Source organism: Saccopteryx bilineata, chromosome 4, assembly GCF_036850765.1.
Source record: "Saccopteryx bilineata isolate mSacBil1 chromosome 4, mSacBil1_pri_phased_curated, whole genome shotgun sequence".
Classification (NCBI taxonomy): Eukaryota; Metazoa; Chordata; class Mammalia; order Chiroptera; family Emballonuridae; genus Saccopteryx; species Saccopteryx bilineata.
This window is the reverse complement of record NC_089493.1, coordinates 176,025,180-176,052,196: the sequence shown is the minus strand read 5'-3', so window position 1 is coordinate 176,052,196 and position 27,017 is coordinate 176,025,180. Positions and strand designations below refer to the sequence as shown.

General features: G+C 45.8%; 1 protein-coding gene across 6 annotated transcripts; it reads left to right on the top strand.

Annotated features, from left to right (window-relative positions):
• The first annotated feature begins 582 nt into the window (after window positions 1-582).
• Window positions 583-26,657, top strand: SLC36A2 (solute carrier family 36 member 2). 6 transcript variants are annotated; one of them, XM_066273040.1, is made up of 12 exons: window positions 583-757; window positions 1,804-1,857; window positions 2,986-3,151; window positions 6,277-6,367; window positions 7,304-7,392; window positions 7,935-8,030; window positions 11,284-11,368; window positions 14,541-14,759; window positions 16,487-16,585; window positions 18,817-18,983; window positions 21,206-21,375; window positions 24,554-26,657. In XM_066273040.1, the coding sequence occupies exons 3-12, from the start codon at window positions 2,988-2,990 to the stop codon at window positions 24,841-24,843; spliced, it is 1,470 nt and encodes a 489-aa protein (XP_066129137.1). In that variant the 5' UTR covers window positions 583-757; window positions 1,804-1,857; window positions 2,986-2,987; the 3' UTR covers window positions 24,844-26,657. The 6 variants fall into 6 exon arrangements, with proteins under 6 accessions (XP_066129137.1, XP_066129136.1, XP_066129135.1 ...); XM_066273039.1 differs by having other exon boundaries at window positions 2,983-3,151; XM_066273038.1 differs by having other exon boundaries at window positions 2,948-3,151.
• Window positions 26,658-27,017: the final 360 nt, after the last annotated feature.

Genomic DNA, 27,017 nt, shown 5'->3' with positions numbered 1-27,017 from the left:
CCAGGGTTTCAAACCAGAGACCTCAGCATTCCGGGTTGCACGGCACCACCACAGATCAGGTTGGGCTCTTCATTAAGGGTTTTAAAGGCTGGAAATTTATGTACGGTTGGTTAGAGCATCGTCCCAATACATAAAACGTTGCCAGCTTGATTCCTGGTCAGGGCTCATACAGAACCAGATTGATGTTTCTGTCTCTCTCGCTCCTTTCCTCTCTCTCTAACGTCACTAAAATTAAAAAAAAAAAAGTTTAATAAAATTAATAAAAAATAAGGCTGGGAATTTAGGGGAGGTTCTTAATAGAATATTCATCAGCTTTATGTTGACATGAGATTTATTCTCTTAACTTCATCTGTCCTTGGGTGTGGTTGGCACATGGCATTAATTGAATTTCTGCTTTCTATCTCCCTGAGTAGGGTGATTTAAGCTATTTACCATCTGGGAGGGGAGGAGGACTGTAAACTATTTACTCTTAAGTGTCCTTGGTTACAGATGATAGGATTTTACGATTCACCAGATGTCTTGGCCATTTTATTATCTGTCTCAGTTTCTCTATTTCACTTGTCCTGGCTTACTAACCCGCCTCTCAGTACCTTGCCCAGGGTCACAACAGCGTGGTAGAGCCACAGTGGAACCAAGAGCTATAGATGCCCGGGCCAGTGTTCAGAAGGGCTTGTGTTGGAGGCCCCCCATCTTGAAAAAACCCCCCTTGCCGGCTGACACGTGGTGCAGCAAGTTGGAGGTGTGCAGGCAGTGCCAGGTAAGTTTCCTCTTAGCTGGCACTGGAAAAGGCCCCAGCCCACTTCTGACAGACCAGCCGCCCCTTTCCCAAAGGCTTGGAAGTTAGCTCAAAGTTCTTCTCGCAACCTGGACAGGAGAGCAAGAGCTAGCCTCCTTGCCGATCTAATGCATTGACCTTGTCGCCTGAGCGGGCAGCAGATCTGTCAGTGGGATGAGCTCTGGGTTTAGATGGAATTGGGGCATTTCAGTGCCGAGGATGAGCAGGCCACAGGACGCCGCCTGCCACCCCGCAGACCAGGAATCCTGCCAGGTACCGGCTCCAGACAAGTGACTAAAGGACGTTTCTCAAACCCCAGCGGCAAGAAAGGCAAGAAACTTGAAGGGTGGGGCCAGGATTCAAACCGAGCGATCAGTGTCACAGTCAAGGCCGTGGGCTTCAGTGGCAGAGAGATCTGGCTAGGGAGTTCAGGACTGGCTGAGGATTAGCTGTGACCTTGAACGAGCTAGTCTCGACTCCTCTGAGCCTCGGCTTCCATATCTGCAAAAGCCAAATAACAGTGCTGCCCAGAGAGGTCGTCAGGCTTTGTGGAGCCCGAAGCTCACACCATGGAGGAGGAGGTTGGGCTAGTGGTAAGGGGTGGAGGGGGCCTCTTTAAGGGAGAGAATACAAAATTATAAATTCAGAATTGCATACAGGACCTTGGAAAGCACCCCATGAAAGGGAGGGGCCTAGGCAAACCCATCTCGGATGCTACCAGTTAGCTGGGAGATGTTTAAGTAAAGCTCTTGGCACAGGAGGTGGTGGGGCAGGGAAGGCCCTGGCTTGAGTCAAATGCTGTAATTTTGAGGGAGGAGGAAAGCAGAGATGATGACAGGGTGGGGCACTGAAGAAACCCCCAGGGTCTTCTTTGTCTGCGGGTGTTCTATCGGGAATGGCGCGGGAATGGCGCTGCACGTCCTTGGTTACGGATGGTAGGCAAATCACCCCCTCTCCTGGCCCAGCCTCCTGCCCAGTGAAATTTTCCTGGGGGCTGTAAATCTCTGCCTCGCCCTATTTTTCCAAAGGAATTTCCACTACTCTCTCCCTGGAGACTCACAAAAGCTAAGACACAGTTAGAGGTGAGTAATTGCTTCTTCTTATTATTTATTTTAATTTTTATTGATTGATTTGAGAGAGAGAAAGGGGGAGAGAGAGAGACGCATTGACTTGTTCCACCCATTTCTGCATTCATTGGTTGATTTCTATATGTCCCGACCAGGGGTCGAACCCACAACCCTGGCGTATCAAGACAATGCTTCAACCAAATGAGCACCTCTTTCCACCTCTTTTCCAAGATAGGGGAGCTCCCAGGAAGACACCTTCTAGCAGCCCTGCAGCCCTGCCCTGGGATGAATGCTGCGGTGGGGAGCGTGTGGGCATTCTCTTGGAATGTCAGACGTGGGGCACTGGTTGAAAAGCGTGAGGAGCCTGACCAGGTGGTGGTGCAGTGGATAGAGCATTGGACTGAGATGCGGAGGACCCAGGTTCGAGACCCCAAGGTCGCCAGCTTCAGCACGGGCTCATCTGGTTTGAGCAAAGCTCACCAGCTTGGACCCAAGGTCGCTGGCTCGAGCAAGGGGTTACTCGGTCTGCTGAAGGCCCGCGGTCAAGGCACATATGAGAAAGCAATCAATGAACAACTAAGGTGTCGCAACGAAAAACTGATAATTGATGCTTCTCATCTCTCTCCGTTCCTGTCTGTCCCTCTCTCTGACTCTCTCTCTGTCTCTGTAAAAAAAAAGAAAAGAAAAGTGTGAGGAGCTGGGCTTTAGTCCCTACTCTTTTACTCTCTAGGTATGAACTCGGGCAGGTTCCTTTAGTTCAGAGCCTGATTTCCTCATTATTTAATTTATAGACTTACAGGAGAAAATATTATTCAAGCACGTGGAAGGGTATCCCTCAGTGAAGTGCTTAACGAGTATTAGTTATTGCTCTTGTTAGGGAAGGGTGGATGAGGGCTCCTTCCCAAATCCCTCCCCCCTTCTCCTCCTCCTCCCAATCAGCTCCTCTTCCACAGCTTCTTGGGCCAGGAGGAGTGCCCTCTGGGGGAGGTGGGTGGGGCCTCACTCCGTTCTTTCGGGCCGGCCAGAGCCTGCTAATAAAGGACAAGCCACTGAGTTGGGGTTGCACCTGACTAGACACCTTCCTGCTTGCCTCCTTCTAATGCAGACCTCCTCATCACCCAGAGCCCTCTCTTTCTGAAGCAGTCATGCCTGGAAAAAAGGGTGCCTGGAGTCCCCAGGGAACTGTAGATCTCAAACTGGATCTCAGGCCACCTCTGGAAAGTGCCAAGGAGCTGCAAAACAAGGACTCCAGTCTCTTGGATGGGAGCCCTTCCGAGTTGCCGGTCTTGGAGAAGACCCAGGGTATAACGTGAGTGCTCTTCCCTGCCATCCCGTATCTCTCTTCCAGCCTGGACGCCGGCACTGACAGAAGCCCTGGGGTCAGGGTGGGTGTGTGGGATGTCTGACCCCAACCCATTGTGCAGCTGGGAAAACCAAGGTTTCAAAAGGGGCAATTGCAGGCTGAGACAGACTGAGAGTTTAAAGGGTCAGGAGGGGAGACTATTAGAAAGCTCTTGGAATATAGTGAATTAGCCTCTGACAAGTGCAGGTGGGGAAACTGAGGCCCAGTTATCTCAGGCCATGCCCTGAGTCATTGGCAGGATGGGGGTTGAAATCCAGTGCTGGCCCTAAGGTCATTTTGTCCCCTGGCCAGTTTTGATGATGTTGGGGTGGGAGCCAAATCTCCAGCCTCTCAGAGGTGAAGGTGAGATCTGCCTCCTTTCTGCAGTTACACTGACCTCTCCTTCAACTGAGAATTGCGGTGACATCAAAGCACAGTGTGCAGAGGAGTCCAGTTTCTTCCACCTCCCTGGGCTGTGTTTTGGGAGTTGGGAAGGTGAGGGGGCACAGAGGGTCACTAATCACTCATGAGGCTTTCAAACCATGACAAGAAGGGGTCTCCTGAAAACTGAGGCAGGACAGTCAGGCTCCAGGGCTCCAGCTCCCGGGGCCTCTGCCACTTAAGCGGAGTAGCTAGTTCACTTAGGAAGAATGGGCGGGGTGCATGGTGGTGGAGAGCTCTGCTGCTTTAAGAAGGAAGTTTTGACACCTGTAGGTGGAGAAGAAAGAACACGCATTCAGGTTGTGACTCTACTCCTTCCCTTCTCCAAGCCTCAGTTTTCCCACCTGCAAGACCAATAAACCGGTAAGGCAGTGTGAATTTAAGGAGGCTGCCTTGGAAGTTGAATTGGAAGGAGGTGTGGGGGAGGCACTGCAGAAGGAGGGGGATGTTACTATAGGGTAGGCAAAACCCTTTTCCACTGCCACCCTGCAGGGCAATTTAGGGATGGACACAATGACCTCCACGTCTGTCTTAAAGAAGGGGTCCGAGGGCTCTGTTGCCCCAGGGCTAGTTCTGAGGGTTGCTAAGAATGCATGGCACTGAGGGTGAGTTCTCTAGGCCTTGGGGCCATCCACTGTTAGTTGTATTTCTTAATCAAAGGCCTTGAAGAAACCAACTAGCTCCTGTGTCCAGAACTGACACATGGTTTGGTAATTGGTGGCAATTTCAGCTACTTCAGAATCAAAGAAATAAAGCAAGTGTGAACTAGAAGGCCCCTCTGGCTCGGAGGGAAGTAATAAAACAGGTGTCCCAAGCGTGGGTACCTATGGGTACCCTGTACTGACTTGCGTTCTAGTTCTCACTTAGCTGCTTACCAGCTTGAGCAGGTGACAGAATTGTGTGCCCCGGCTTCTCCTCTGTGAGATGGCAGTTTGCTCCTCCCAGGATGACTGCACAGGTGGATTGCACAGAAAGCCTCCAAACGCCATGTCTGGAAATGTTGGCCACTGGGACTAGGGTCACCAAAGGAGTTCAAGGTCACCAAAGGAGTTAGGGCTAAAACCCAGGTTTCCTGCCTCCCGGCCGGGTACTTTGCACAAATCACCAACCACACACTGTGTTTTTAAGCTGTCTGAGTGGCGCAAAGTTATATTCTGATTTCCTAAGTCCTTTAGTTAGAAATGTCCAAAGTGACCCATTGACCTTTTCCTAGTTGCAAAACAAGCACATGGGCCACTGGGCACCCTGTCAGCGATGTTGACGCCCACGGGGAGAGAGAAAGGCACACAGACACTACCACTCTCTCTCTCCCCGCACTGTTCTCTCTAACCCTTCACAAATCAATGGGCAGAGCCTCGGGAAGCTAGAGAAATTAGGGTCAACATAAAGTGTGGTGTTTGGAGAAGTTATTTCAAAATATCTTTCCTCCCAACAGTTACAGAGATTTGGCAATGTGTCACATCGTCCCAGATGACACAGCTACTTAAGTAGTCGCCTTGGGTTTTAATTCTTGGTTTGTCCAACCTTCCAGAGCAACTCTGCTGCTCTTTATAAGAAGTCTCTTGCCTTGGCCAGATAGCTCAGTTGGTTAGATTGTCCCAATATGCAAAGGTTGCAAGTTCGATCCCACCTCAGGGCACATACAGGAACTGCTCAATGTTTCTGTCTCTCCCTCCCTCCTTTCTTCTCTTTCTAAAATCAATAAATTAAAAGGAAAAGAAAAGAAAAAAGAAAGTTTCCTCTCCAGAAGATTCCTAGGGGGTTTCCAAGGCTTCTGAAGTTGTGGATGTGAATTCAGTACTCACCTTGGCAAAGAGGTGTAAAAATAGGGGGGGGTGTTGTTATTTTTTTAAAACTCTTCAACAGAGAAGGTACCTCCCTCGAACTGTCTTAAAGGGTCTGAGGGTTTGTTTTTGTTTGTGTTGGGGTGGGAGGAGTCCATTCCTCAGCTTGATGTCCTGGCCTGAGGGGGAGTATAACCTTTCTGGAGCTCAATCCCCAAATGACCCTGTCCTAACAGACTGCATCTGGGGACCCAAGTCATCTGACCTACTTATTCGGAAGTCACTCTGCTTTCTTTGCTGCCTGCCCTTTTCTCTCTTCTCTGCATTCAGTCCTGTCTCTGCTACTAGGTTTATGATCTTGGACTGTTTGCTTCCCACTCTCTGAGCCTCAGTTTCCTTGGTTATGAATTGGGGTGTCCCTTTACTCCTCTGTCTGGGCCTATTTCCAGGAAGCAGTCCAAGAGAAGTGGGGTAAAGAACAGGGACTCTGAAGCAGTCCCAGGTTCAAATCCTGACTCCCCGGTATATCCTTGGATGGGTCATTAGAAAACAACCTCTATCTTCAGTCTCCTCATCTACTTCCTTGCCTTGACAATGAGATATTACTTAGTTTAATGCCTGTGATATAGTGTTACAGTGGCATATATCGAGTGTCAGCTGCTAAAATCAGGACAGTTCTGGACAAACGGGGATAATTGGTCACCCTGAAGGAGACTCAGAGGTGCCAGGCAAGGCCATGAGGACTGAGAGATGGCCAGGATCCCACCTGTCCACCTTAACTCTGGTGTTGGCATGGTGGGAGGGGATGTCTGTTGGATCTCCTCCCCCCCACACATCCACGTCCTCATGTTTTCTACTCTCCTTTAGAGCCTTCCAGGCCTTGATTCACTTGATAAAATGCAACGTGGGCACAGGGGTCCTGGGACTTCCCCTGGCTGTGAAGAACGCAGGCCTCCTGGTAAGAAAGACTACCATAGGCGAGGCCCATATGACTGGGTTGTGGCAGGGAGGCAGGGGCGGGGGGTGGAGGACAGGCTCTAGAGCAGTGGTAGTCAGCCTGGTCCCTACCGCCCACTAGGGGGCATTCCAGCTTTCATGGTAGGCAGTAGCAGAGCAACCAAAGTATAAATAAGAAGATAGATTTAACTATAGTAAGTTGTTTTATAAAGATTTATTCTGCCAAACTTAGCGAAAATCCGACATAAAGTACTTGGCAAGTAATTATTATTATATGCTTTAACTTGCTGTAATTCTGCTTTATAAACTTTATAAAGTTACTTCTCTACTTTATAAATCACCATTACTGTGGAACCAGTGGGCGGTTAGAAAATGTTACTACTAACAGAGATGCAGAAGTGGGCGGTAGGTATACAAAGGTTACCTACCCCTGCTCTAGAGGTTTGTAATGGCTCACAGTGTGCAGTCTCTCTGGGAGGCAGCTTGGTCCAGACTTGGAGGCTGGACCTCTGGTCTGGGCTTGAGTTCCAGCTCTGCTCCAGACTTTGCGTGGCCTTCACGAGTCATTCATCCGCTCTCTGGGCCTCAGTTTCCTCCCTTGTACTATGCATGGGTTGGACTATGACTTTCCAACTGTGCTCTAGAGAGCACTCATGCTTGGAGACAACTCAGAGCCCACAAAAGGCCAGAACGCTGGGTCCCCTCCTCCCACCAGACCACCACCGTTGTCATTGCTATATGTGCTTGACCAGAGTACTCCCTGAGATGGTGTTTGAAAGAACTGCTGTTGCTGCTGTAAAAAAAAAGGGGGCTGGCAAACCAGTTTGCTAGAAGGGTCTTTGATGCCTGAATATCCGCACTACCAAATGCCTCCCTGCAGCGCTCTTCCCGGATTCATTCTCTTCTCTCTTCCCCCGCCCTCTGCCCCCTTCTCCAGGTGGGCCCGCTGAGTCTGCTGGCGATGGGCTTCGTGGCCTGCCACTGCATGCACATCCTGGTCAGGTCTGCCCAGCGCTTCTGCCACAGGTGAGGAAAGCAGCATCCTCGTGTCGCTTCCTTTGGTCCTTGGTCCTCAGGGACATCCCAGAAACATCCTACACACGAGTTGATTTCTTAATTTCCTCCAACAAGGCCAAGAAAAAGAGAAAAGCATTCGGGGCAGGGACATCAGGTAAGGCTCTGCCACGTGACTCATTAGGTGCTCCGGGTCAGGCCACTGGGAGCTCCGTGTCCTCCGAGCTCCTCTGTACATTGGGCATACACACTCCAGGCCTAGCCCTGCCTCTGAGAACTGTGATGGGGACCCAATGGGATCGTGGAGGGGAAACCCACTGTACCTGTACAAGGTGTGTAACGTGTAGTAACTACCCCACCTGACAGGTAAGGAAAACAGCCACCAAAGAAATACCACCACCAAGTATCAAAGCCTGAACTAGAACTTGGGTCCCTGCCCCAGAGTCCTTTCCACTCCAGCTGGGTCCTGCCTTGCTGCGTGTCTCCTAACTTTTCAGTGTGTGATCTTAGGTTAAACTGCTTCTCAGTAACTGTGTGTGCACTCTCTCCTGCAGGCTTAACAAGCCCTTTATGGACTATGGGGAGACGGTGATGCGTGGACTAGAGGCCAGCCCCAGCTCCTGGCTCCGGGACCACGCCCACTGGGGAAGGTACCTTGTTCTTGCTTTGTTAGAAGAGGGTAAGAAACAGGAGGAAGAGGCCTGACCTGTGGTGGTGCAGTGGATAAAGCGTCAACCTGGAAATGCTGAGGTTGCCGGTTCGAAACCCTGGGCTTGCCTGGTCAAGGCACATATGGGAGTTGATGCTTCTAGCTCCTCCTCCCTTCTCTCTCTCTGTTTCTCTCTCTCCCTCTCTCTCTCCTCTCTAAAAATAAAATAAATAAAAATTAAAAAAAAAAAAAAAGCAATATGTTTAAAAAAAAAAAAAAAAAAAAAAAGAAACAGGAGGAAGAAATGTGGCCATCAAGGATGCCTTTGTCCCTGGGAAGCTGGCTCGTTAAGCACAGAATGTTAGGCATGGAAGGGTTTCACTGATGACCTTCCTGATCTAGCCCCCTGCTTATATAACACCTCCAGCAACAGGGTGATCATTCCTTTGCTCTGAAGCTTTAATAATATCCATTTTTATTATTATTATTATTATTATTAAACCACATTTATCCAGTTGCTACCGTGTACCAAGCCCTGGAAGTACTATGAGGAACAAGGCCAAAAAAGGCTTAGCTCTCACAGAACACAGAACTCATAGTCCAGTGGGAAAGACAGACATTAAACAGTTTAGGACACAACTACTTAGTAACCACTGGGGTAAATACAGTGCAGGACAGAAATAGCTGCCACTGAGCAGGTGTGGAGCTGCACGTGGGCTCGGGCAGGCTTCCTAGGATGGAACAGTGGAGGTGAGTTCCAAAGGGAGGGGTTCCTAAGGGTGAGTAGTTACCTGTGCAAAAGTGAGCAGGAGTGTGGAAGGCCCTCCAGGAAGAAGGAAGAGCAAGGTTTGAAGGTCCTGCCGCAGGAAGGAGTACAGGACAGTTTCAAGGTATAGCAAGAGCAGGTAGCCTGGAGGGAAAGCTAAAGAAAGATCCAGAGCCCAATCTAGTGTACATTTCAGACCTTCGTAAAGATTTTGTTCTTTTCTGTTCTGTTCTTTTCCTTTTTTTTTTTTTAAGTAATAGGAGGGGAGAGGGAGACAGTGAGACAGATTTCTGCATGCGCCCCAACTGGGATCCACCTGGCAACCCCCGTCTGGGGCAGATGCTAGAATCAATTGAGCTATCCTCAGTGTCTGAGGCCAACACTCAAACCAACTGAGCCGCTGGCTGTGGGAGGAGAAGAGGGAGGGAGAGTAGGAGGGGGAGAGAAACAGATCATCACTTCTCCTGTGTGCCCTGACTGGGAATCGAACCTGGGATGTCCATACGCCAGACCGAAGCTCTATCCACTGAGCCAACTGTCCGGGGCAGTCTTGTTCTTTTTTTAAACGCACCCAGGAAGCCATCAGTCTTAAGAAAGAAAAGTAATTAAAGGTTTTAATCAGGGAAATAATCATGTGCATTGTTGAAAGAGCTGTCCGGCTTCAGTAAGGAGAACAGATTGCAAAGGGGCAAGACTAGATTAGTCAGACCCATGAGGACACTATTGACAACATCCGGGCAGTTGGCAGTGATGGCTGGGACCGCGCTGACAGCAGTGTGGATGGAGAAAGATGAATTTGATTATGATTTGGGTCCTGGGGTTGCAGGAAAAGGAAGAAGTGAAGGTTCACTTAAGATTTCCGATGACTTCTGTTTAGGACAAATTGTGTTTGAGGTGCCTGGGAGATACTCCAGTGGGGAAGTCAAGCGGATAGTAGTATGTATAGGTTTGGACCTATCTTTATGAAGGCTACAGAACTGAAGTCCTCAGCCACAGAGCCAGGGGGCAGAAGAGGTCTCTTAGGGAGTGAGTTCTTAGTGAGAAGAAAAGAGAGAAGATCAATATGATGATGATTTGGTGAACTGAAGTCTTCCTCCTGCAGCTCCCACCTTTTAGCTTTCGGGGATAACACAGAACGAGTCCACCCCCTCTGTCCTCTGGTACTTGGGACTAAATCTATTCTTTTGTCTTTGATTTCAGACCTGCCCCAATCTCTCTGGTTTTCTGCCCCCCTCTCTGGTCATTTCCTTTACATTTGTCGCAGGCTTCTTTTTTTCTATCCTTTCTGTAAGGTCTGTTGTTCTCTAGGCGTTGAAATGCTTTCTTGCCCTTTTTTCTAACTCTGCACATTCTTTATTACTGATCTGCCTTCTCAGGGCTTTATCCATTACTGACAGACCAACAGCTCCAGACCTTAACATATTGTGTCTCCTGAATGTCTCCTGCAGGAGCCAGAAGCTCAACAATTCAGATACAGAACGGTGTCATTCTTTCCCTTCCCCCCCAAGCCCTGTCCTTCCTTTTGAGTATGCCAGCTCACTTTGTTGTCCAAGTTAAAAGCCTGTCGATCACCTTAGATCACTTCCTCTTCCCTTTCTCCTAGCTGTATGTGGTCAACCAGGTTCTGTAAGTTCTAGCTTCTGAGTGTCTCTTAATGCTCTGATTCTATCATCCTAATGGTCACATCCTTGTCCAGGCTGCTGCCATCTTTCAGCTCCATTACTGTAAGAATCTCCCATCCAGGCCTTCCATCCCTAGTCTTGCCCCATCAGTGAGTTCTCCCCACAGCAGCTAGAGAAATCTGCCTAGTCCCTCCACTGAAACACTCTTTCTTGCTACTTTCTCTCCATCTCATGCTCCTCCTCTTTCTTCCTTTATCTCTTCCCTTTCCCAAAAGAGTCTTACTCATATACTGATTTTTCTAAGAAGGCTATCCGCTCTATAATTTGAGTAAAATTCCCTTTTTACCATGGCCCTTAGTACCAATTATTTTTGGTCCATCTTGCCCACTAGTCCATAAAGCACTAGAGCAGCGGTTCTCAACCTGTGGGTCACGACCCCAGCGGGGGGCGAACGACCAAAACACAGGGGTCGCCTAAAGCCATCAGAAGGACCGTGTGTTATCTGTCATGTATCTTTAATGCCCATTGTAGAAAATAATTTTAATGTTAATAATAGCTAATGAAAACACTGTGCCTAGTGCCCTGCATTGGGTTAGTATCCGTTACAAGAAGTGCCTCGGAGCCAGGTAGGGGGCGAGGTTGCTGACTGTGAAGAATTTTACCACTTGCTGAGCTGAGAATGTGAGGGCGGTTGAGAAACATATTTATAAAAGAACTATTGTTACCTCACTTCTTGCTACTGCCCTATTGTTGATTGTGGTGGCATGACCAAGGATGCTGGGACAGGGGGCAGAAATGGAAATGACAAGCCAAGGCTTTCTTTTTTTAATGACGAGTGTTCTTTCTCACTCTCTCCTCTCTTCTAGGCATTTGGTGACCTTCTTCCTGATATTCACCCAACTGGGCTTCTGCTGTGTGTATATTGTGTTCCTGGCTGATAATTTAAAACAGGTAAAGTCTTTTAGAGAACGTGGGAGGAGTTGGAAAAGGAGGATCCTCTGCTAGTTACGCAACAAATGGTTTATGGGGGTGGGGGTCCTAGTAGCCTCATCGATATAAAAAAAAAGAAAGTTAAACTAGATACTATCAAAAAATCCAAACTGTCCCCCCCAGTTCATTTATCTGCAGATTTCTATAAGTGGTTACTTCTCCCATGATGCCCTTTGCCCAGGATCTTGGACCTGTGTTCAAGGTTGATCTCTAAAATTAGACTGGAAGGAATTTTGGATTTTGCAGTCTTGCTTTGAAGCTTAATCATCCTTAACTGTTCTAAAACTGATACAGGTCTTTTCAGGTAATACCTAACCCTCTTTGGGCCATCTTTATCTACCTTTAGTTGCTTAATCTTTATAGTTTAACAGTTGTTGTTCCCAGAAAATTCTTTTCATCTAACCCAGAGATTATCTTGTAGCAAGCTGAACAAAATAATATGGGTAATGCAGAGGCCATCCTTAGTCAATCAATAAGCTTAAAAAGGAAACTGTTCTTAAGGGGTCTTTTTCTGTTTATGGCAATACCAGAAATTGAGAAATGTAAAAAAAAAAAAAAAGTAAGCATTCAGTTAGCTTCTTTTATGTGTCAGGTATAATGCTGAACATTCTTTTTTAAGTGAGAGAAAGGGAGATGGCACCTGGGGCCAACACTCAAACCAATCAAGCCGCTGGCTGTGGGAGGAGAAGAGAGAAAGAAGGGGGAGGGGGGAAAGAAGCAGATAATCAGTTCTCTTGTGTGCCCTGACCAAGAATTGAACCCAGGATATCCATACACCAGGCTGACACTCTATCCACTGAGCCACCAGCTGGGGTAATGCTACACATTTTAATTCCTTCATGACTTTATCAGAGTAGGTCCTGATGAGAAAACTGGTACTATAAACTCTATCATGTACGGTATATAAGGTTACAGAGCCACCCTTAAAGATGCAGACCTTTTGACATCAAAGCTCAGGTTCTTAAAGACTGTGCTGTATTGCTTTTCGAAACAAAGCAAAATTAGCCTTAATGTAATCATTCATGGTTATTGTTTTAACTTAGTATTAACTGGTTAGCATTTTGCAATTTCCTTGGAGTTTTTAATAGTTTACTAATATTTCATCACACAGATTGACCATGACTTACTCTTCTATTGTTGGATATTTTGTTTCCCTCTATTTTTTTACTACAATCAAGTCTCGGTACACCCCTTTAGTTCCTTAGTCTGTATTTCCTAAAGTAAAATTACCCGGTCAAAGAGTTTGATTGTTTGGAAGGTTTTCAAAACACATGGCCAGGTCGCTGCTTTGAAATCCATCTACTATCAGCAGAACATTATCATCCTTCTAGAGACAAGGCAAGCATTGTCTTGAGTTTGCAGGCTCAGTGGAATATGTTCTAAGTGTATAAAAAGTTCATTAGCTTTATGATATTTTGGTGCTGGGTCAGGACATCACTAATAACACCTAGAGGTTGGGGTGTTTAATTGTGGACTAAGGGGTAGAAATATGTGGGTGCAGCAAAGTAAGGAAGGCTCCCTTGGGAGATGCATCTGAGCAGGGTGTTGAAGAGGGGTGGTGGCCAAGGTGGGGGAAAGGAGGGGTGACCACCTGGGGGCAGGAATGCAGGGGACTTGCTCAGAAGAGGCAATACAATTGATTGTAGAAGAGCCTTCAAGGTTGAAGGGAACCCATTTATGGAGGACCTTGAATGTCTGGCTAATGTTCCAAGTATTTTTCCTACTGCAGTGAGGAATCAGAAAAAAAAAAAAACAAAGCTTAATGATTGATTTAAGTATTTATGATATGCTGTTAAAAGAAAAGGGCATTTCAAAATAAGAGTATATGCAATGCGTGCAATCTTGTAAAAGAAAAAGTATTCATATTATACATGTCATTGTGATATTGTATAGAAAATGTATAGATACAGATATTCCAAGGCATTACTGTAGCTATCCATGGGTACTGAGATTATCATTGCTTCACCGTTCTTTTCTTGCATAACTAGTTTCTAATTGTTCTGGAGTGGATTGTATTGCTTGCACAATAAGATTGTATTAATTAAGTTATAAATACTGATTCTAAATGAGCATTTAAGTTTTTTGTTTGGTTTTGTTTAAAGCAAAAGAAACAGATTCTGGGAACTTAAGCAGAAAATAAATTTAGTAGAAGATTAGCTAATTTCCAAAATGACAGAGAAAGCTAAAAAAAAATAGATTCCAGAAAAGAACAGGAACCAGGGCAGTTGGGGGGGGGGGGTGTAGATAGAACTGACGCGGTCTCTTTGGGGATACTTTGTCACAACTCATTTTTATCCTTTCTTGTCCTGTCCCTGAGTCATTTTGCTAGTTGTTTAGGGTCAAATTGCAGGGAGAGGCCCTGGCCGGTTGGCTCAGCGGTAGAGCGTCGGCCTGGCGTGCAGGGGACCTGGGTTCGATTCCCGGCCAGGGCACATAGGAGAAGCGCCCATTTGCTTCTCCACCCCCACCCCCTTCCTTCCTCTCTGTCTCTCTCTTCCCCTCCCGCAGCCAAGGCTACATTGGAGCAAATATGGCCCAGGCGCTGGGGATGGCTCCTTGGTCTCTGCCCCAGGTGCTAGAGTGGCTCTGGTCGCGGCAGAGCGACGACCCGGAGGGGCAGAGCATCGCCCCCTGGTGGGCAGAGCATCGCCCCTGGTGGGCATGCTGGGTGGATCCCGGTCCAGCACATGCGGGAGTCTGTCTGACTGTCTCTCCCCGTTTCCAGCTTCAGAAAAATACAAAAAAAAAAAAATTACAGGGAGAGATTGTGAATGCCCTAGCTTGAGTCAAAGGATGGTCCTTTAGTTCTGCTATATGATTATGACTTACAGTCCTCCAACGTTGTATTCAGGTGAGAATGAATTCAGCAAAAATAAAATCAGGAGGAATGGGCGCTGGGTTGCCAAAAGCCAACCAATAGCCACTACAAATCGAATTATTTATTTGTTATTAAAGTTATTTGTGCTGCCTCTTTTGAGGAAGTATAGTGCAGAAGATTTATAAGAAGAAGTCCTAAATTCACCCTAATTCAAGCCCTTTGGGAGGGAGTTAGGTTGTGAGCCAGGCACAGAGCTAACCACATGGTCAGAAGATGCATTGACTCTTCCACTTGCTTTTCCCCTTCCTTCATCAGGTGGTGGAAGCTGTTAACGGCACCACGACCAACTGCCAAAACAATGAGACGGTGGTTCTGACACCTACCATGGACTCTCGGCTCTACATGCTGGCCTTCCTGCCATTCCTGCTGCTGCTGGTCCTCATTCGGAACCTCAGGGTCCTGTCCATCTTCTCCATGTTGGCCAACATCAGCATGCTGGTCAGCTTGATCATCATCGCTCAGTACATTGCCCAGGTTAGTGTGTGTCACACACCTGTATCCTGCAGGGGCAGAGCCTTTGATCAATAATAGACTGACCCTGGGGCCAGTTCCGAGGGTAGGTATTTACCCCACGACGCAGCCTCGTGCCAGTCTCAGGGTAGCGTGTCTTCCACAAAGATGTCTCTGTGAACTCTCATGCTTCTGATGCCTCCTCCTTCATGTTGCTTCTCCAGTAACTGTTTTATGTCCAATGCTGGCTTTTAAAAAATGCTTTGTAAGGGAAACATCTTAATTGGTGAACCATAGATCATTCCTGTAATGGTTGGATAGCAGCAAAAGGCAGTTAAAAAGCAGCATCTTCTTATCGAATTGCATCCATGTAATCTTACATACTCTGAGCTACAATTCCAGGCACTTAAAATTACCCCCAGGGCACTCAATAGAAAAAACAAACTCATATTTTACCACAAAGATAGAAATAGAGAGTCTTGAAGGATCAAAAGCCAGTCTATCATGATGTAAATTATAATGTCTTTTAAGTTGAATTATTGACACCAATTTTCCCTCAATTTCCTATTTTTCTATCCTTTCTAATTTTTATTTTATAATGGACAAGACTACATAAAAATGTAAATCCCAGAAGCCTTTTGCCATACCTGATATCTTTCAGATGTTTTTCTCTTTCAAAAGTCACAAGAAGGGGAAAAGAGTTATATTGTCTATGGAGTCTAGTAATATTAACAAATTAGTCAAATATTTTAGAATAACTGTAAGTCTTATATTCCTTAAGGCAATATTGATACATTCCACAAGGTTGAATTTTCCAATGTATCAGCTTCCTCTGATTCATATTTGGACAATTCCAGAGGTTGCCCAATTAGAGGAATGGTTCTATAATTTTCAAATTCTAGATTCTAAGGTATACTTATTTCATATGCTTTCCTCCTCTTCAATTTTACCCCATTGAAGAAGAGGAAATTTTCTATTCAGCTAATTCCTTTGGGCTCCCTGGAATATCTCTGTAGCTATAGTCAGTAATTTCCAATACCCGTGACCACTGTACATTCAAAGCATCCTTGGGCACTTTAAGCTGGGACTAACCTATGGTGTGTAAGATTTTCTTTTGTTGATTCTGACAAACCAAACTCCCTCTGTAAGATACTGATTCTGCAATACTCTGACAATACCTTGATGTTTCTTTTTCCTCTGGCTTTTTGTTATTGTGCAGTGTTAAAATCAACTTTGATTATTGCCCAGTTCCTTTTGAAGTTTTCTAAATTTTTGACATTTACTTTTTTTAAAAAATTCAGCCCTGGCGCCTGACCTGTGGTGGTGCAGTGGAAAAAGCGTCGACCTGGAAATGCTGAGGTCGCCGGTTCGAAACCCTGGGCTTGCCTGGTCAAGGCACATATGGGAGTTGATGCTTCCTGCTCCTCCCCCCTTCTCTCTCTCTCTTCCCCTCTCTCTCTCCTTTCTAAAATGAATAAATAAATAAATAATTTTTTTAAAAAATTCAGCCCTGGCCAGATAGCTCAGTTGGTTGGAGCATCGTCCCAACATGCAGAGGTTGCTGATTCAGGCCCTGGTCAGGGAACATCCAGAAAAACAGATCAATGTTTCTCTCTCTCCTCTCCCTTCCTCTCTCTCTAAAATCAATAAATAATTTTTTTTTAATTCAGCTCTACTTTTAGAAGACCCTTTTAAAGGAACCCAAGCATGCTTTGAGGGTTAATGTCTTAACCCATTTCTCTTTCCTGTAGGATATTCCAGACCCCAGCCAGTTGCCATTGATAACAAATTGGAAGGGCTACTCTCTCTTCTTTGGAACAGCCATTATTTCATTTGAAAGCATTGGCTTGGTAAGGTTTGAGTTGGAGTAGAATTGCCCTGGTGCTGTGGGTGGCCTTTGGAGCGGGAGCTGGGAGCTGGGAGCTCTGGGTTTCTATGCACATGGAAGAAAGGAACCTCTGGCCTCTCGAGGGTCGTGGTCAGCAGCAGGGAAAAGTAGGTTATAACAGAGAGGCAGTCAGGAGACAGAGTCCTATTCTTGTCCCAGTACATCTATCGCATATTTATCTTCAGATCAACATGTGTTTCCTGATCTTTTAAAACCAAGGCAAATGGAGATGAACAATCTAACAGAATTTAAAATTAAGGAGTTTTAAACTGGACAATATTTACAATGGATTATTATATAGTCCCTACTTCCACACTTGAGGAAGGATGGGGCTGTGTATATAATTTTTGTTTACTATATATATTGCCCAGTCCACTTTTGGAGGGGTGGAAGGAGGGTTGTACATTTCTGTAAATTTTGAGAAATGCATTGAGTCATAGATGCACCACAGTCAAGACACAGAAGAACTCTCTAACCACAAATAACTCCCTCATGCTGCCCCCTTTGTAGTCAACTCCCCTCACCTCCATTAACCCCTGGCAACCACCTTCTGTTCACTTTCACTATTGTCTTATCTTCTCCAGAATATGCAGGAGATTATCCAGCGTGTAAGCTCTTGCGACTGGCTTCTTTCACTTAGTTGCATCTAAGACCATTCATATTGTTGCAGGCATCAGTAGCTCACTGCTTTCTATCCCGTGAGCATCCACCATAGCAGCAGCAATACCACAGTTTATCAGTGCACCTGCAGACAGATATTAAGGTTGTTTCTAGGTTTCAACGAGTATGAATAATGCTGCTGTAAGCATTTGTGTACAGGTTTCTGTGTGAACATAAGTTTTTTTCTTCTTAAGTGAGAAAGAGACAGACAGGAAGGAAGAGAAATGAAGAGCATCAACTCATAGTTGTAGCACCTTAGTTGTTCATTGATTGCTTTATCATATGTGCAATTGACCAGGGGACTCCAGCTGAGCCAGTGACTCCTTGCTCAAGCGAGCGACGAGAGGATAATGTCTATGATCCTGTGCTCAAGCCAGCGACCCTGCGCCCAAGCCGGGGACCTTGGGGTTTCGAACCTGGGTCCTCAGCATCCCAAGTCGATTCTCTATTCACTGTGCCACCACTTGGCGGGCCAGACTTACGTTTTTATTTCTCTAGGAGTAGGTTTGCTAGGTCACAGACAGAATATAATTGAGTCTTGTTGTTTAAGCCAATCTGACCATCTTTGTCTTTTAGTTCATGTGGTCAGACCATTTGCAATTCTCATAATTATTGTGGTTAGTAGGTCTGGGTTTTATTTCTTTTCTGTTTTACCCTTCCTTTTGCTTTTCCTATGTTTTCTCTTTTTTTGCCTTTTTTTTTTTTGGATTATTTGAATACTTCTTAGTATTCCACTTTAATTTGCTATTGGATTTTTGACTAGTATATCTCTCTAGTAATTTTTAGTGGTTGCTCTGGGGATTCTAATATACATACATAACTTTGAATGGTTTACTTAGAGTTAATATTTTATCATTTCTGGTAAACTGTAAAAATTTTAGTCATATAGGTCCCTTTGTTTTCCTCTGTTATGTTGTATTTCCCATATGTGTTTTATCTAAATACATTAAAACACCATCAGACAATGTGATAAGTCTTGCTTTCAACAGTCATAATAGTCCTTACTTATAACAAACTTATTAGGAGAAAAATAGTCTATTATATCTATCCAGATAATTACCATTTCTCTTACTCTTTATTCTTTTTTTCTTCTTCTTTTCCAAATGAGAGGAGGGGAGATAGAGAGGCAGACTCCTGCCTGAACCCCAACTGGGATCCACCCGGCTACCCCCAACCTGGGGCCAATACTCTGCCCATCATGGGCCATGCTCACAACCGAGCTATATTTAGCACTTGAGGTGGAAGCCATGGAGACATCCTCAATGCCCGGGGCTGATGCTTTCAAACCAATAGAGCCATGGCTGTGGGAGGGGAGGAGAAGAGAGGCAGAGAAAGAGAGAGAGAAGAGGGAGGGGAGGAGTGGAGAAGCAGATGGTCACTTCTCCTGTGTGACCCTGACCAGGAATCAAACCCAGAACATACACATGCTGGGCTGATGCTCTAACACTGAGCCAACCAGTCAGGGTGTCTTTCTTCTTTATGTTCATGTCCCTCTTTCTCCTCCTGTCTTCTCACACTGTGATATTTCTATAGGTTCTGCCCCTGGAAAACAAGATGAAGGATACCCGCCGCTTCCCAGCTATCCTGTCTTTGGGAATGTCCATCATCACTGCCCTGTACATTGGCATTGCGGTTCTGGGCTACCTGCGGTTTGGAGATGACATCAAGGCCAGCATAACCCTGAACCTTCCCAACTGCTGGTAACTTTACGGGCCTCGGGTGGTGGGGACTCGGAGCCAGGTGGGAATGTTTAGGTCACGTCCTCCTCTCTTCCCCAGATGGTGAAATGAGGTCTAGAGCAGTGGCCCCCAACCTTTTTTGGGCCACGGACCGGTTTAATGTCAGAAAATATTTTCACGGACCGGCCTTTAGGATGGGATGGATAAATGTATCACGTGACCAAGACAAGCGTCAAGCGTGAGTCTTAGATGGATGTAACAGAGGGAATCTGGTCATTTTTTAAAAACAAAACATCGTTCAGACTTAAATATAAATAAAATGGAAATAATGTAAGTTATTTATTCTTTCTCTGCGGACCGGTAGCGGTCAGCGGCCCCGGGGGTTGGGGACCACTGGTCTAGACTCTAGAGGGCCACCCCTGGGAAAACAGCGCTGTCACTGGAGCCCTGGGCTCTGGGTTCTCTGTTCAAGGAGCTCCTCCTTCAGCCACAGCCTCATGTTGAGTGAGGCCTTGTTAGCTCAGTATGAAGAAGGACACGATTTAGGAGGAAGTGAGAATCCTTGGTTACCTAAGGAGAGAGGGCAGGGTCCGGGGAGGACAAGAGGCAGACAGCGGAGTCGGTGGGTGGCAAGACTTCCAGTTACATTTGTGAAGGCTGTGCTCCCAAGCCCTGCTTGCCACAGCCAGTGGTGCACATCCCTGTGTCATAGGAGCTAGGATGAAAAAGCAGTAAAACCACCAATTTGGAAAGACCGCTGTGAAAATGTTTTGTTCCAATGCACTCAGTTCATGCAACAACAGTTAGCTGAGCCAGGCTTCACCTGTGCCATATTTAAATAGACACATGAACCCATGGTGAGCATTTTCTCCCACGCTGAGGCATATCATTAAATACAGGATGCCTGCCTTTGTAAGGGTCACTTGGAGACTTAACTTGCCTTAAATGGGGTACCTTCCCCAAGTTGATAAATGTCATTCACCAGGCATTCACTGCATGCCAATTATATGCAGATGCCATCTAAACACATGAGGGTGTGGAGGGTACTGATGTGAGTAGACATGAACTTGAGCTTAATGGCCTTCCCTGACTCGTAATTCAGTGGGAATGTGGGAGGGATAGATGGTATATATAAATAATTATAACACGGAATAGAAAAAAGAAGCCGTCCAGAGGAGCAGAGAGGCCTTGGGGACTTTCAAGGAAATAAACTGCATTGGAATGGAACCACAGAGAATCTTGTTGTCTAACAAGACAACTCTGTCCGGACGAGGACAGCTCTGGCACTCCGGGTCCAGGTCCCAGTTGTGCTGCCTCCTAGTTTGTGGTCATGGATGATTTACTTAACCTCTCTGACCCTGGGTTTCCTCATCTATAAAGCAGAGTTGTCATGAGGATTGAATCAGGCATGTCTGAAAGCATCTGCTATGTAGTACCTGCTCTAAAGATGGGAATTTCAAGAAGTCGGTGGGGTTTGGACAGATGGAAATGGAGGACATGGTATTCCTAGACATCAGAACCAGTGTGAACAAGAAACACAGAGATGGGGAAGTCAGCCTGTTAAGGAATGGCCTAAACACAGACTCAGACATACGCATACATGCACAGCTTTATTCAACAGGGGAGATGCATCTACCACATTTGTGGATTCAAGGGAAAATGTCATATCTCTATAGGTCAGAAAAAGCCTTTGATAAAACTCAACATTCTCCATCACACACTCTCTCTGCCTCTAGGCTGAGGCCTGCAAGTAACCCTGTTCTTTATCTGCCCTGCCCCCAGCCCTCACACAACCCTATTTGTACACTGCCTCTTCTCCCAAGGATTTGGGATTCTGCAGTTCTCTCTACCTACTACAAGCATTTGTTGAGAGACTGTTATGTGCTAAGAGCTTTGGGGAGGTCCAGAGAATTCTTAAGGACTGACAGAAACCACAGGGACCAGAGTCTTTCAGACCCTGGGTTTTGGTCTTTGTCACTTATCACTTGCCTCCCCTGCACAAGGTACCCAGACTGAGCCTCTCTTTCTTAAAATCTAAAATTGAACATAAGTGCTAGTGGTTTGTGAAGATGGTCTATATACCTATGATGGTTCCGTCACAGTGTGCTCTGCTGTGACTCCCTCTTGGCTCTTAGAAGTCCCCCTTCCCATCACTTTCAGACAAGGTCAGAGGTTAAAGGTTCCTAGGAGGCTGCGTGTCAGAGCCCAGGGGTCATAGAAAACATTGCTGTTCTGTCCGGCAGGCTGTACCAGTCGGTCAAGCTCCTCTACATCGCTGGCATCCTGTGCAGCTATGCCCTGCAGTTCTACGTCCCTGCCGAAATCATCATCCCCTTTGCCATCTCCCAGGTGTCAAAGCGCTGGGCACTGCTTCTGGAATTGTTCGTCCGCTTCGCCATGGTCTGCCTGACATGTGAGTAGAAAGCAGAGAAATGTCACTCTTTTCCTGAGGGCTGTCAGAAATCAGCCAAATGATTGATAAAGGACAGTCATAATAACCAGCACTAACTGTTTTTCAGGGACCGGAAAAGGCTTTGCAAGTAGTGATTCACTTAAGTCTCAGGGGCAACCTAATTCTTACAGATACCCAGTTAGATGGATTTAGTGCTTTACAGCCTGAGGAAGTGACACAGCTTATCCAACAACAGTCACAATAAAAACCGATGTTCAGTATACACCTACTGTGTGCCAGCCACTGTGCAAAGCTCTTCGTTAGTCCATATTTCATAGACTTTTATTCAGTCCTGCAGGAACTCTTATGAGGTAGGACTACTTTACAAATGAGAACACTTTGGCCAAGTAGTGCCAGAGGCAGGAATTGAACCCAGGTCATCTAAGTCCAAAGCCAGCACCTTTCACCTCCAGGATAGAGGTTGAAAGTGACAGTGAGCCTGATCAGGTGGTGGCACAGTGGATAGAGCGTTGGACTGGAATGCGGAGGACCCAGGTTCAAGACCCCGAGGTCGCCAGCTTGAGCACGGGCTCATCTGGTTTAAGCAAAGCTCACCAGCTTGGACCCAAGGTCGCTGGCTCGAGCAAGGGGTTACTTGGTCTGCTGAAGGCTCACAGTCAAGGCACATATGAGAAAGCAATCAATGAACAACTAAGGTGTCACAACGAAAAACTGATGATTGATGCTTCTCATCTCTCTCCGTTCCTGTCTGTTTGTCCCTATCCCTCTCTCTCTCTCTCTCTCTCTCTCTCTCTGTAAATAAAAAAAAAGAAAAAGAAAGTGACAGTGAGTCTCGTCCGGCAGCAGAGGTGTTTGTTTGACTTTCACACTGTAAAGATGTATATATCTGGGCCAATATTAAAAATGTGGGAGAGCTCATGTACAAATCCAAATTTCTAATTTTGGGGGGGGAGGGGATGATCTAGCCACTCTAGAGCCACATTCTCCATTGGTGGTTATCAATTGGACTTGCCCATTGGATGGGCCCTGCTCAATTGTTGGCTTGTTGGTCCCACTCACCCCCTCACAGCCCTCTCTGTGTCCCATGTTCCTGGTGCCTCACTTCTGCGAACATCTTAACAGGGGCAAAGGAGATGACAGAGATTCCTGTACTGAGTGTGACAGGGCCCAGCCATTCCTAAGGCTCCTTTTCATTGTGATTCTAAGAATCTCCCCCTTGCTTCTCACTGTACTGGACCAGCCCATATAATTCACTGGACACTGATTTTCTTCCTTTGAAGTGATCTCTTCCCAATTTACGAGGCAGGGACACTGCCATTCGGAACCTTAGAGACTCCAGAGAGATAAAGAAATTTGTCCCAAATATGAAAACAACATAATTCCTGAAGCCCCAAACTAAGACTTCTGTATACACCAGTGGTTCTCAACCTTTCTAATGCCGTGACCCCGCAATACAGTTCCTCATGTTGCGGTGACCCCAAACCAAAAAATAATTTTGGTGGCTACTTCATAGCTGTAATATATGCATTATGTATTTTCCGATGGCTTTAGGCGACCCCTGTGTTTTGGTCATTCGACCCCCGCTGGGGTCACGACCCACAGGTTGAGAACCGCTGGCATACATTGTCCCAATCAATATATTAGAGAAAATAATTTTTCTGAGTGCTTGACATCAAGTAACTTGTTTAAAACTTTTAACAGCATTTGCAATATGAACCATCAGACCTAGAAGAATAGATATCATTTATCCCCACTTTGTAGAGGAGGAAACAAGCTGAGAAAGGGGGAGGGACTTACCCAAAGCCACGCAAGGAGAATCCAGAATCCTGCCTTCATTCTGTTATATACTCTTCCTCCACAGGAAGCCTGGGGGAGGCTTCCGGTCTTTCTTAGTGAAAATTTTCCATCAAGTAAAATAAAAAATGTAAAATGCCAGGCTTGCAAAAGATCCCATGAAAAAAAAAAAAGTAGAATTTTAAAATCTGTAGCTTTTAGTATTTCTTTGTTAGATGTTTTCTGACATGTATGTAAAACCTGGAGAAGACACTTTTAAAGAAACATTGCAATCCTGTTCCAACTGGAGACTCCTTTCTCCTAGAAATAATTGTACATCCTACTGGTTTGCAAGAGGTGCTTACAGTCATGCTTACAGTCATGCTCATTTTATTAAAATGTTAGCTCTATTAAGTCAGGCTGAAATTTTTTTCCAATTTTTGTCTGTTTTTTTTTTTTTTTTTTTTTTTTTTAGAGAGAGAGGAGAGAGAGAGAGAAGAGGGGAGGAGCAGGAAGCATCAACTCCCATATGTGCCTTAACCAGGCAGCTCCAGGGTTTCGAACTGGCAAACTCAGTGTTTCCAGGTCAACACTTTATCCACTGTGCCACCACGGGTCAGGCCTGATTTTTATATTGATATATTCACAATAGCTGGGACAGTTCCCAGCACTGTTATTTAGTGTTACTTATTAAGAGCTTAATTGTTGAACATACAGGGACTCAAAATGCACCTTAGTGGATAAAAATTTATTTGAGCTAAAAATGTTTGAACAAATAACAGCCATGGGAGGGAATAAAAACAATTTGATCTCCACTTCCTTTGCTGTATTAAGCAAGACCTTCTGAAATGTTAAGCTGCCATACATTCCCTCTCTGAGTGATTTTCAGCCAGAAAGGAGACTAACCATCATTACAGACCGAGTAATTACTTAAATAAACTTTATCTGAAACTGTCAGACCTTCCACTTTTCTCATGCAGAAGTTCCGCCCCCTCCCTTTCACCTTATGAAATGCAGATATGAAATCCTCTATCTTTGGCTGTTTCAGGGGCCAATTTACCTGAAGGCTCTCTAGCCCCGAATAAATTGCCTTTTCTCCTGTTAATCTGTCTATTGTCCGTTAAGTTTGCAGGCCCCCACCACAGAACCTAAGTGGGTAGTTTTTCCTCCCAACAACATGAATCTATATATTTGAAAAATGATTGGAAGGAGACACACCAAATTTTTAATGTGTAACCACTAGTGAATGACATTGGGGGTATTACAGGACTTCCAGCTTTTTCTATATGTAACTAAATTTTGAGAAACAACTAATTTATGTGTTAAGGAAAGGATTTTAAAAACAAACTTTAAAAGCTTGGCTGAGCCTGGAATGATCTATCTGTCCCATGTCATCTCCCTGCAGGCATCTTGGCCATCCTCGTCCCCCGCCTGGACCTGGTCCTCTCCCTGGTGGGCTCCATGAGCAGCAGTGCCCTGGCCCTCATCATCCCGCCCCTCCTGGAGATCACCACCTACTACTCGGAGGGCATGAGCCCGCTCACCATTGCCAAGGACGCCCTCATCAGCATCCTGGGCTTCCTGGGCTTTGTGGTGGGGACCTACCAGGCCCTGCACGAGCTGATCCAGCCAGAACACCCTGTCACCTTTTCCAACTCCACCATTTTTATTCAGGCAAAATGGCACAGCACCTGACTTTGAACGATCTGGAACTCTTTTATATATGCATTATCTTTGTTTTGCAAGGACTCACCAGGTACAAGGTCTAGATGGTAATTTAAAAATGTTTTTTTTTTTTGGTTTATTCTTTTTCTATCCATCTCTAGCTTTCCACTATGTTGAGAGCTCTCCTGTGGAAGCCTCTGCATGCCATCCAACTTTTTGGCAATTTACCTGGTGAATTTCGCACCCTGAGTGGAGCTATGCAAGAAGAAGACACGGAGGACACCCACGTGGCAGCAACTGGCAGGAGGAGTTGTAGACAACTAAGGCTGGCCCCTGATTTGATAGACAAAGGGTTCCAGCAAGATGTGCAAAGCTCCGGCATTGAGATGGATAGGGCCAAGAGGTTCATGTGAGCCGCACCTCTCTGAGAAGAGCCATTGTGTTTGTCAAAGGCAGTAAACTTTCTAAACCACTGGATAATGTTTTGGCGCAGTTCAGAGATCTCAACAATGGAAAGGAAGCATGGAAGTAGATGTGCCAATGGCAGGGGGAACCCGTTGACAGTGACATTATTTGGCATTATTGACCTCTTAAGTCTTATACCTTGATTACGTACTTTCTGCCAAGCATAGTTCTCTATGTGGTTTATGGGAGTGACTCATGCTTCTTTCAGCCTCAATTTTAAGAGAACATTTGAAAAAGGCCTTTCTTGCTTATTTTCAACCATCAACCTTCCTATGCAGCCCAGGGAAGACTGGGGGGGGGGGCTAGGGTGGAGGGAGTATGTATCTGCCCCAATTCCCAAGGCCTGGTCTACTCCTTTTCTGTTACTTTCTACCTGGAAATCCAGCACTTCAAGAGCACAAGCCCTGCTCAGATAGGGGAAGGGCTGGCGGACCACACCCAGACCCCGTGGTCTGTAGAATACCTGCAGAGAGACAGGACATTCAGCCTATGCAGTGGTCCACAACCCACCTGGCCAGACGGTGGCTTATCCTTCCACCTGGCACTTCTCTGTTTCATCGGTAGACCCAAAGGACTTCCACTAATTGGTCAGAGCCTTGGCAAAGCCATCTTCCTCTCTGACCTTGTCTCTCCCAGCCTGTTCCATTATCATCCTATCCATCCTTGCTGTTTAACATTACATCCGTGCTCTGTTATTAACAAATGGTCACACTCATTCTCCAAGGACAAAACCCTACTGTGCAAAATGATCAGGTTAATCTTATTTAGACTGATTTGGATAAAGTAAAATCTTGGAAAGAAAAAAATTTAGCAATATTGATGTAACCCAGGGGTAGTCAAACATTTTATACCTAGTGCCCACTTTTGTATCTCTGTTAGTAGTAAAATTTTCTAACTGCCCACTGGTTCCACAGTAATGGTGATTTATAAAGTAGGGAAGTAGTTTTACTTTATAAAATTTTTTTTTTTTGTATTTTTTCTGAAGCTGGAAATGGGGAGAGACAGTCAGACAGACTCCTGAATGCGCCCGACTGGGATCCACCAGGCAAGCCCACCAGGGGTGACGCTCTAACCCCTCTGGGGCGTCACTCTGTTGCGACCAGAGCCACTCTAGCACCTGGGGCAGAGGCCAAGGAGCCATCCCCAGCACCCGGGCCATCTTTGCTCCAATGGAGCCTCGGCTGCGGGAGGGGAAGAGAGAGACAGAGAGGAGGGAGAGGGGGAGGGGTGGAGAAGCAGATGGGTGCTTCTCCTGTGTGCCCTGGCCGGGAATCAAACCCGGGACCTCTGCATGCCAGGCTGACGCTCTACCACTGACCCAACCGGCCAGGGCTACTTTATAAAATTTATAAAGCAGTTATAGCAAGTTAAAGCATATAAAATTAATTACTTACCAATACTTTATATCAGATTTTCGCCAAGTTTGGCAGAATAAATCTTTATAAAACAACTTACTATAGTTAAATCTTTTTATTTCTACTTTGGTTGTTCCGCTACCGCCCACCATGAAAGCTGGAACGCCCACTAGTGGGCGGTAGGGACCAGGTTGACTACCACTGATATAACCAATAAAATCAAGCTAGGGAAATTTATTAGTAATTGCCAACTACAAGGACTATCAACTGTTAGAACTGTGAGTGGTGGGAATATTGAAGTTTTCATCTGGTACTGGTTTTTACATACATACCACCACCACCCCCATTTAACTTACTGATTCTTTAGCTTTTGGAACTTGCTAC